Genomic DNA, 12014 nt, shown 5'->3' with positions numbered 1-12014 from the left:
CTTTAGCAATCATTAAAATAATTTTATTTTTACATTTTTATGTAAATAAAGCCACCTATAATAATTCATTGTGATTGTTAATTAACTTTTTTAATTAATAATATATTAATAATGACCTAAAATAAAAAGATTTCAGAATTGACATATTTGTTTGGAAGTATTTTTTCATAAAATTACATTTCTATACACATGAACAATTTAATCTCCTGTTATTTTTAACACAGACTTAAATAAATCAAATATGCTTACCTATTTAAACGAATAGGCACACTCATAGGTCTAACTATGAGAGTTTTCTGCCAGTAATCTAATGCTTGCGGCAGGATAGTAATCTATAAATAAGGAGAAAAAAAACATAATCATATATTCATATATTTTGTGAAAAGCTGGAAAGATAAAGGAACATTTTTAGCTCTAATTCTGATTTTCTGGTAGGATATGATCTACTATCACTTTCACTTAAGTTAACTTGTCACCTAATCACTTTTCTAATTTTACATAAGAACTACACATTTTATTATAGATGAACTGTGCTCTGTTGAGTCAGTTTGGTGTGAGATAAGCACTGCGAAAGGAAAAATAAGAGTAGGAGTGTGTTATAGGCCTAATGACTTGAATGAGTACAATGAACAATTGTACAGAGAAATAGAGTGGGCCAGTAAATCAGAATGTCTTATAATGGGGGATTTTAACTTCCCAGATATTGACTGGAACTTGTGGGTTGGTCACTCACACACTAGTCAGACTTTTGTGGATTTATTGGATGATTGTTTTCTGCAGCAGCATGTTCGAGAGGCAACCAGAGAAAGTAACACTCTTGATCTGGTTATCAGCAGTGATCATTCGTGTATTAAGAATTTGCAGATAAAGGAACCACTAGGTGGCAGTGATCACAGTGTGCTGAAGTGGGATTTACTCAAAGAGGTAACTACCGTCAGGGGTAAAGGAAAGGGTTTTTGCTTCCGTAAAGGGGAGTACAGTGGTCTCAGACAGTTTTTAAATTCTGTACAGTGGGATCAACTGACGATGTTACAAACAATAAATTCTAAGTGGGAAGCATTCAAAGAATTAATCGTGGAAGCTACTAGACTTTATATACCGATTAAGAAATATCGTTCAAGGTTTAGGCCTAAATGGTTATCAAATGAACTAATGAGACTCGTGACAGAGAAGAAAAATGCATGGGATGCATATAAATTATCAGGTGACGCAGAAACCTGTGGCAGATATAAGCTAGTCTGTAATCAGGTCACAAAGGAGGTTCGGCAGGCGAAGGCGGATTACGAGAAATCTTTGGCAAAAGATGCTAAGAAAAACAGCAAGGATTTCTTTACTTATATAAACTCTAAAAGGAAGGGGATGAATATGATTGGTCCACTTGACATCGATGGTTCGACTGTTGATGATCCTGCTCAGATAGCAAACAAACTGAATGAGTATTTTGCATCTACATTCACACGTGAGGAATTATTATAATTTGAAAATGGAAGAAGGTTATCAAATTGTAGCAGTGTGCTTAATGATTTTGTAATAACTGAGAGCAAAGTGGAGGAGAAATTGTTGAAGTTAAACATAAGAAAGGCACCTGGGGTGGATGGGATCTATCCAGTTATTTTAAAGGAGGCGGCAAAGCAACTAAGCAAACCCTTAGCCATAATTATGAGAGCATCCTTGTACTCAGGGGAGGTTCCCACGGACTGGAGATGTGCAAATGTGTCCCCAATTCACAAAGGTGGATCGAAGGGTGACACGAGTAATTACAGACCAGTTAGTTTAACTTCTGTTCCGGGTAAAATAATGGAGTCGCTGGTTAAAGATGCATTGCAGGATCATCTAGACAAGACTGCAGCAATAATTCAAACACAGCATGGGTTTGTTAAGGGAAAGTCTTGTCTGACAAATTTGATTGGTTATTATGATGTGGTCACAAAGGAACTGGATGCAAAAAATAATTTTGATATCATATACTTGGATTTCAGGAAAGCTTTTGACACTGTTGCGCATGGAAGACTACTGTACAAATTGGAGCAGAATGGTATTAAGGGTAAGTTGCTACAATGGATAAAAGGATGGTTAAGTGGGAGAAGACAGAGAGTGGTAATCAATGGGTGCTGCTCTTCGTGGACTAATGTTATTAGTGGAGTCCCACAGGGTTCGGTGTTGGGTTCACTGTTGTTTTGTGTATTTATCAATGATATTGATGAAGGTATATCAGGCTTAATGTCGAAGTTTGCAGATGACACAAAGGTTGGCAGGGTTGTTAATGACAGTAATGGCAGTGTGCTACTGCAACAGGATCTAGATAATTTGGGCAGATGGGCTAAGAAGTGGCAACTGAAGTTTAACCTTGACAAATGCAAAGTACTGCATATGGGTAGAAGTAACCCCAGAGAAACGTACCAACTGTGTGGTACTACACTTAAGGTGGTAGAAAATGAAAAAGACCTGGGAGTAATTGTGCAGTCAGATATGAAGTTTTCTGAGCAGTGCAGACAGGCTGCTAGGGCGGGTAATGGGGTTTTGTCAATGATATATAGGAATTTTGCTAGCAGGGAAAAGGAGGTGATTGTCCCTCTGTATAAGGCAATGGTCAGGCCACGCCTTGAGTACTGCGTACAGGTCTGGAGGCCTCATTTTAGGAAGGATGTAGATTTGCTTGAGCGTGTACAGAGAAGAGCAACACGATTGGTGAGGGGAATGAAGGGATTCTCTTACCAAGAGAGGCTTAAGTTCTGCAAATTGCAGTGGCTGGAGACTAGGCACCTGCGCGGTGATCTGATTGAGGTCTATAAGGCCTTGAATGGGTTGAGCACGCTGAATTCTGATGGGATCCTTCCACTTGTTCAGATTACCAACCTACGGGGACATAAGTTCAAATTAAGAAAGGACAGATGTAGAATAGATGTGCGGAAATTTGCATTTAGCCAGCGGGTGGTTAATTGCTGGAACAAACTTCCATCTGTCGTTGTGGAAGTTGATAGGTTAAATAAATTTAAGGAGATACTGGACAGGCATTTGGAGGGAATGGTGTGATTTTTTTTTTTTTTTTTGGCTGATGCTGCATAAGCTCCTACACTTGCTTTCTTGAATCATGTGCCACTACTACTACTACTACTACTATTAGCAATAAGATGTGCAGCTCTAATTCTGATTTTCTGGTAGGATATGATCTACTATCACTTTCACTTAAGTTAACTTCTCACCTAATCACTCTTCTAATTTTACATAAGAACTACACATTTTATTGACTATTAGCAATAAGATGTGCATCAATTCCAAGTTCAAATTCACAATTTATTTAAATGAATTTATTCTATATATAGGCCTGAAGCAGAACCCTCAACTACTAAGTAAATAACCAGAGATTTGATTCCTCTCATAGCAGTGCTATTCAACTGTCACTGCTTACTATTCCTGCTGATCTGAGCCACTCACTCCAATAAACCATCTGTTGGTTTAGATCAACAGAACACCTTTAGTTCTCAAAAAATATTCAATTTAAACTTTTTTGAGGTAAGAAAAAAAAAATTAAATAAATCAATAAATAACCATTCCATTTATGTTTTAGAAGGCTCGTCCAATGGAAGAATTAAACTCACTAATATTAATTTTGAAGGTAAAACTACTGTGGCTGTCCCTGACATGGGGAAAATAAGATATGTGTTCGCAGGCCGGCCGCTAGTTAGTACACCGGACTGAACCTATTGGTAACTCTCTAGGAAGCTTCCGGATCAGCTAGTGTATAATCTTGCTACCTCTACTCTGCCAGATAGTGACTGGAGGGAGTCCGAGTAGTGTGTATGCGGGGAGCATTGTCGAAGCCACGTTATGTCAAGGATCTGGGTATATTCTTACCACATGTACGCCATATCCAAAAAATTTCATTACTTCATACAGCATGTCCCACCCACTTTTTCTTACTATTGAATACACCATGAATTGTCAAAATAATAGAGCAAGCTTATCTGCGAAAAGATCTAAACCTCCCAAGGACTTCCTGATTCATTTCACAAATATACGTGGTCTCAATTCTAATCTCAACGATGTCCATTTCCACTTGCAGTCTTCCAAACCCCATGTACTTTTTCTGACTGAATCTCAGTTATCAGTTGATTCAACTACTGCTCATCTCAGATGTCCAAATTATTTGCTGTATGATTCCTTTCGCCTCAAAGGTGGTACTTGTGCATATGTCCGTTCTGATATTCCCTGTCAGAGACTTGGCAATTTGGAATCTCCTCCCTTTGATCTTCTCTGGCTTAAAATCTCTCTACCTCATTGTGTAAAATTCATCTGCTGTCTCTACCGTTCACCCAACTCCACTAATCACTTGGAGCTCTTTGATTTCCTCTCTTTGCAACTTGACTTTCTCCAGTCCAACTTTCCTAACAGTGAGGTAATTTTCCTTGGTGATTTTAACGTTCACAACTCCAGCTGGCTTCCGTTTTCTAGTCACACCGACTCAGCAGGTCGAGATGCTGAGGCTTTTGCAATTACTAATGACCTAGCACAGATTGTTCATTTACCTACAAGAATACCGGACAATCCTAATCATACAGCCAATACGCTTGATCTTTTTCTCACAAACAACCCTTCTAAGTACAAGGTTGAAGTGAGAGGTCCTTTAGGCACTTCAGATCACAACTTGGTGATTGTCTCTTCTCCAATGGAACCTTTATCTCATGGCTATTCCCAACCTCGTATTGTTTGGCATTACAAGAATGCAAAATGGGATGACCTGTGTGACTTCTTTTCTTCTTTTCCTTGGACTGATTACTGTTTCAAAACTTCTGATGTCAACGTTTGCTCAGATCGTGTCAGTGAAATTATTCTTGCAGGAATGGAATCCTTTATCCCACACTCCACTTTAAAATCTCGTCTTTTATCTAAACCTTGGTTTTCCAATAAATGTGCTAAGGCTGTCCAAGAGAAGAATGTTGCATATCGTAATTGGCTTGTTTCTAATTCTTCAGTTTCATTTTCTGCCTACACCAAAGCTCGCAACAATTGTAAAGCAGTTATTAATCAGTCCAAACTAGAGTTTGAACAGGCTAAGAGTAGAAAACTTGCTTCTTGCCCTAATGGTAGCCGAGCATTCTGGTCTCTTGCCAAAGCTATTGGCCGCAACTTTTGCCCATCTCTGCTCCCACCTCTGTCCAAACCAGATGGTTCTGTTGTCACTTCAGCCAAGGATAAAGCTGACCTGCTAGCATCCCATTTTTCTTCGAGCTCATGTATTAATGATCTTGGTAAAACACCTCCCACCATTCCTAACATGCTCCATTCAATGCCTCCTGTGGTCTTCCATCAAAAGGATATCAGAAGGATTTTGATGAATCTTGATGCTAAGAAAGCTCCAGGTCCTGATGGTATTTCTCCACATGTTCTCAAAACCTGTGCTCCTGAACTTACTCCTATTCTTTGCCGCCTTTTTTCACTTTCTTATTCCAAAGGTGTTTTTCCTTCTGCTTGGAAATTTGCTCATATCCAGCCAGTTCCTAAAAAGGGTGACAAATCCCTCCCATCCAATTATCGTCCCATTGCAATTACTTCTACTCTTTCTAAAGTAATGGAGAAATCAATTAACCGCCAAATCTTAAACTACCTAGAAACATTCCGTCTGATCAACGATCGCCAGTATGGATTCCTTCAGTGTCGATCCACTGGTGATATTCTGGCTTATGTTACCCATTTATGGACTAATTCAATGGAAAGGTTCGGTGAAACACAAGTAGTTGCTCTTGACATCTCAAAGGCTTTTGATCGTGTTTGGCATAAAGGTCTTCTAAACAAGCTTCCATCTTATGGTTTGCCAACTGTTTTTAGTAATTGGTTATCCAGTTTCTCTCTGATCGCTCACTGAGGGTGATGGTAGATGGCTCTCTGTCTTCTAACTTCTCCACTAATGCCGGTGTCCCCCAAGGTTCAGTTCTTTCCCCCACTCATTTACTCGTATATCAATGACCTTCTCCCATTAACTGGAAATCCTATCCATAGTTTTGCCGATGATAGCACATTGCATTCAACTTTCCATTTTGAGAAACCTTGTCCAGCTCAATCAGCTTCAAGTTCTCGAAAATCTGCTGCCAATTCCTTAAATGCCGATCTTCAGGTAATTCTCCAGTGGGGTAAAGACAACTTAGTTGATATCAACCCTTCTAAAACTCAATCTTGTCTTATATCTCGCAAAAAGGATTCTTCTGCTCCTATGCTTATCTTTAGTGACACTCCGATTTCTAGGCAAAATGATATATCTCTTTTGGGGATTACCCTGACTTCTAATCTCTCTTGGCACAAGCACATTACTAATATTGCTTCCTCTGCATCTAAAAAACTTGGTTTTCTCTTTCGCTCTCGGCGTTACTTTTCTCCCAAAAAGCTGCTCACTCTGTATAAATCGCAAATCCGCCCTGCCATGGAATATTGTTCCCACATCTGGGGTGGTGCCCCCAAAACCTCTCTCAGGCTTCTTGATTCCATTCAGAAGAGGGCAGTTAGGTTAATTAATGATTCATCTCTAACAGAGTCTCTCCACTCGCTTTCTCATAGACGCACTGTTTCTGCTGCATGCCTCTTCTACAGATACTTCCATGGGCACTGTTCTTCTGAATTGGCTTCTATAATTCCCCCTCTCTCTTTCAAAACAGTCCGAACACGTGCCGCCACCAGCCAACATCCATTTACTGTCCAACTTCAAACCCACAGAACCAACTTTTCATCTTCCTCATTTATTCATTCAACTGCCGTTTTCTGGAACAACCTTCCTTCATACGTATTTCCTGAAAATTACAATCTACAGAAGTTCAAGTCCAATATCAACAAATATCTTCTTTCGTCTTCTCAACCTCCAACCCAAGCACGGTACTAAGTACTATAGGTTATAATACCGCTCGTGTTTGGGGTTCTCATAAAAAAAAAAAAAAAAAAAAGAAGCATGTGCTATGCACTGCTGCTCCTGCCCACTGAGGCGCCGATATGCTGGGGTCTATCTAGCTTATTTTTAGGTTTAGGCTATATGATAGGTTAACATTTTTGAATTTCATGTTAAAATTGGGCTAAGCATTGTCAATTAGATTTCACGAGTTCTAAATTTAAATTTTGTTGAATGAACTACTTTTTTTCTAAATGGAAAGTTGTCTCCTATCATTGGATTAGTATCAACATTGGCATACTTTTGAAATAAATGTAAACTGATTTTATTTGAATAAAAAAAAAAAAAAAAAAAACTGCAATAGTTGATTTTTGATAAATGCATTTAGCTACACTGAACAGCTAGCCGTACAAGGGCTAAGCATTGTCGATTAGATTTCACGAGTTCTAAATTTAAATTTTTTTGAATCGACTGCTTTTTTTCCTAAATGGAAAGTTGTCTCCTGTCATTGGGTTAGTATAAAAAGAACACTGGCATACGTCTGAAATGAATGTAAACTGATTTTATTTGAATAAAAAGAAAAACAAAACGCAATAGTTGATTTTTGATAGCTGCATTTAGCTATGCTGTACAGCTAGCTGTACAAGGGCAGTTGTGTCCCATATCCTCTTTGTAAATAATGGCAAAATCAAAAGAATTGATTTTATGAAATTCCTTAAATTTTTTATGAAATTATATTGCTGATCTCCACTCCATTATTTTTAAAAAAATAATGGAGTGGAGATCAGCAATATAATTTCATAAAAGTTTAAGGAACAAAACAGGAAAAAAGCGCATTAGCATTAGTAGAGGCATATGATGCAAGAAAACAAGCTTATGCAGCACCAGCCAAAAAAAATCCCCATTTCACCCCTCCATTCGTTCCAAATGCCTGTCCAGCTCAGCCTTAAATTTATTTAGGCTACAGCTTCAAAAATAAAAGATGGAAGTCTGTTCCACCAATCAACTACCCACTGGCTAAAGGCAAATGTCAGAACATCTATTCTACAACTATCTTTCTTCAATTTGAAACTGTGCCCCCTCAGGTTCTTAATCTGAGCAAGAGAAAGAATCCCATCAGCATTCAGCTTGTTCAACCCATTCAAGGCCTCATACACCTCAATCAGATCATCTTGCAGGTGCCTACTCTCCAGGCACTGCAATTTGCAGAAACTTAAGCCTTTCTTGGTAAGAGCACCCCTTTTTTCCCTCACCAATCTTGTTGCCCTTCTTTGTACTCGTTCAACAACTCGACATCCTTCCTAAAATGAGGCCTCCAGACCTGTACACAATACTCTACGTGTGGCCTGAAAATTGCCTTGTATAATAGGATAATCACCTCCCTGTCCCTGCTTGCAAAATTCCTATATATCATTGAGAAGACTCCATGACCTGCCCTGGTAGCCTATCTGCTCAGCTCAGCGAACTTCATATTTGACTGCACAATTACCACAGGTCTTTTTCACTATCCACTTCACTGAGTGTAGTACCACAGTTGGTACATTTCTCTTCAGTTACTGCTACCCATATGCAGTACTTTGCATTTGCCAATGTTAAACTTCAGTTGCCACTTCTCAGCCCATTTTCCCCAACTTATCTAGATCCAGTTGGAGTAGCATACTGTCTTTACTGTCATTAACAACCCTGACAACCTTTGTAACATCTGCAAACTTGGACATTAAACATGATATACCTTCATCAATATCATTGATAAATACTGAAAACAACAATGGACCCAACACCGACCCTGGGGAACTCCACTAATAACATTTGTCCACAAAGAGCAGTGTCCATTGATTACCACTCTCTGTCATCTCCCACTCAACCATTCCTTTATCCATTGTAGCAACTTAACCTTAATGCCATACCTCACCAATTTGTACAGCAGTCTTCCATGTGCAACAGTGTCAAAAGCTTACCTGAAATCCAAGTATATGATATCAAAATTATTTTTGGCATTCAGTTCCTTTGTGATCACGGGTGGGATAAAGGGGTGGTTGAGGGGGAGAAGACAGAGAGTGGTAATCAATGGACACTGCTCATCGTGGACTAATGTTATTAGTGGAGTCCCTCAGGGCTCAGCGTTGGGTCCATTATTGTTTTCTGTATTTTTAAATGATATTGATGATGGTATATCAAGCTTAATGTCTAAGTTTGCAGATGGATACAAAGGGTGGCAGGCTTGTTGTCAAGGACACTACTGACACTATGCTGCTGCAACAAGATCTGGAAAGGTTGAGCAGATGGGCTGAGAGGTGGCAAATGAAGTTTAACATTGACAAATGTAAAGTACTACACATGGGAAACAGCAACCTCAGAGCAACGTATCAACTCTGTGGTACTACACTGACAGTGGTAGAGAATGAAAGGGACTTGGGGGTGGTTGTGCAGGCAGATATGAAGTTCTCTGAGCAGTGCAGATGGGCTGCAAGAGTAGCTCATGGAGTATTGTCAATGATATACAGGAATTTTTCCAGCAGGGATAAGGAGGTGATTATTCCCTTGTATAAGGCAATAGTCAGGCCACACCTGGAGTACCGTATACAGGTCTGGAGGCCTCATTTCAAGAAGGATGTAGAGCTGCTGGAACGAGTACAGAGAAGGGCAACAAGATTAGTGAATGGAACAAAGGGGTGCTCTTATGAAGAAAGGCTTAAGTTTTGCAAATTACAGTGTCTGGAGACTAGGCACCAGTGAGGCGATCTGATAGAGGTGTATAAAGCCTTGAATGGTTTAAGCATGCTCAATGCTGATGGGATTCTTCCTCTAGCTCAGAAAAATCACCTGAGAAGGCATAAATTCAAATTGAGGAAAGACAGATGTAGGATAGACGTGCGGAAATTTGCCTTTAGCCAGCGGGTGGTTGGTTGGTGGAACAGACTTCCATCCCTTGTGGTGGAGGTTGATAGCCTAAATAAGTTTAAGGCTCAGCTGGACAGGTATTTTGAACGAACAGAGGGGTGAAGTGGAAGTGGGTTTTTTTTTTTTTTTTTTTTTTGGCTGATGCTGCATAAGCTTGCTTTCTTGCATCAAATGCCTCTACTAATGCTAATGCTAATCACATCACAGTATCCAATCAAATTGGTCAGACAAGACCTCCCTTTAACAAACCCATGCTGTGCCTTAACTATTACTGCAGTCTTGTCTAGATGATTCTGTAATGCTTCTTTAACCAGTGATTCCATTATTTTCCCCAGAACAAAAGTTAAAGTAACAGGTCTGTTGTTACTTGTGTCACCTTTTGAACACCCTTTGCGAATTGGTGATACATTTCCACACCTCCAGTCAGTCCATGGGGACTTCCCCTGAGTCCAAGGAATCTCTCATAATTATGGCTAAGGGTTTGCTTACTTCCTTTGCTGCCTCCTTTAATATAACTGGATAGATCCTGTCCACCCCAGGTGCCTTCCTTATGTTTAACTTCAACGATTTCTCCTCCACTTTGCTCTAAGTTAATACAAAATCACTTAGCTCCCTGTTAGAGTTTGATAAACTTCTGGCACTCCCTTCAATGAATAACTACTCATGTGTGAATGTAGATGCAAAATACTTATTCAGTTTATCAGCTACCTAAGCATGATCATCAATAGTCAACCCATCTATATTAAGTGGTCCAATCTGATTCATCCCTTTCCTCTCTAGAGTTTATATAAGTAAAGAACTCTTTGCTGTTTTTCTTTGCATCCTTTGCCTGCATAACCTTCTTTGTGATTTGATTACAGACTAGTTTATACCTGCCACAGGCTTCTGTGTCACCCGATACTGTATATGCATCCCATACATTCTTCTTCTCTGCCACGAGACTCATTAATTCATCTGACATCCATTTTAGCCTAAACTTTGAACAGTATTGCTTAGTAGCAATGAAAAGCCTAGTAGCCTCCAAAATTATGTCCCAGAAGGCTTCCCATTTAAAATTCAAACATCATCAGTTGATCCCAACTGTACATAATTTAAAAACTGTCTGAGACCGCTGTAGTACCTTTATGAAAGCAAAAGCCCTTCCCTTTAGCCTTAATGGTAGTTACATCTTGAAGTAATTCCCACATCAGTACATTGTGATCACCCTGTGGTTCTTTGATCTGCAAATTCTTAATGCATGAATAATTACTGCTGATAATCAGATCAAGAGTATTACTCCCTCTGGTTGCCTCTCGAACATGTTACTGTAGAAAACAGTCATCCAATAAATACACAAAAGTCTTGCTGGAGAGCGAGTGACCAACCCACAATTCCAGTCAATATCTGGAAAGTTAAAATCTCCCCCATTATAAGACATTCTGATTTACTGGCCCACTCTATTTCTCTGCACAATTGTTCATTATACTCATTAGATTCATTAGGCCTATAACACACACGTACTCTCATTTTTCCTTTCCCAGTGCTTATTTCACACCAAACAGACTCAACACAGCTTTGTCCACCAACATCAATTGAATGCACTTCCTTAGATTTTATGTGTTTCTTAACTCACAGCATAACTCCTCCTCCCTTCCTGTCCTGTCTATCATTCCTGTACACATTGTACTTCTAAAATTCATAATAACTGCACAATCATACACCAACCGTTAATAAAAATATAAATAGTATTATGTTATATTAAAATAATGATGTAGACTGTTGAAAAAGGAGGCGAAATGCTCTGAAAGCTATGGTGTTTTAGCGCTTTTATCATCTTTTGTTTTATCTGCATTGTTTTATTGTAAATAATTCTTTTGCAGTTTAAAATTTCATATTTTATTGTACAGACAGTTACCTTTTTATCAGTTTTATACAGTGGAATTATATCATTCTATTTATTTCATTTATCTACATCATTATTTTAATATAACATAACACTATTTATATTTTTAATAACTGTTGATGTATGATCGTGCAGTTATTATGAATATGAATATTCCCAACCACGGAGGCCTATTTGAAGGTACTCCCCAAATTCCAATATGAAGAATAATAAATTCGTTATCAAGAAATAAAAACTACTTTGCTATTTTGGCCTTTTGTTATCAAAGATAACAAAAAATTTGGTGAATCTGAGGTGCTGCTGAAGACATCGAGGGCAGACATTGTTGGGATATCAGAGATGTGGTGTCACACAAAGATA

General features: G+C 38.8%; 1 protein-coding gene across 1 annotated transcript in view; it reads right to left on the bottom strand.

The window, feature by feature from the left end:
- LOC150075134 (leishmanolysin-like peptidase) overlaps positions 1 to 12014 on the bottom strand; it is an 807866-nt gene that overhangs the window by 302060 nt on the left and 493792 nt on the right. The window contains 1 exon segment of the mRNA XM_090388304.1: positions 250 to 332. Coding sequence (XP_090244430.1) covers positions 250 to 332 — 83 coding nt within the window.

Source organism: Mastigoproctus giganteus, chromosome 14 (assembly GCF_048544385.1).
Source record: "Mastigoproctus giganteus isolate SK-2022 chromosome 14, ASM4854438v1, whole genome shotgun sequence".
NCBI lineage: Eukaryota > Metazoa > Arthropoda > Arachnida > Uropygi > Thelyphonidae > Mastigoproctus > Mastigoproctus giganteus.
The sequence above is the reverse complement of the archived record's forward strand: the minus strand, read 5'-3'. Positions and strand labels throughout refer to the sequence as shown.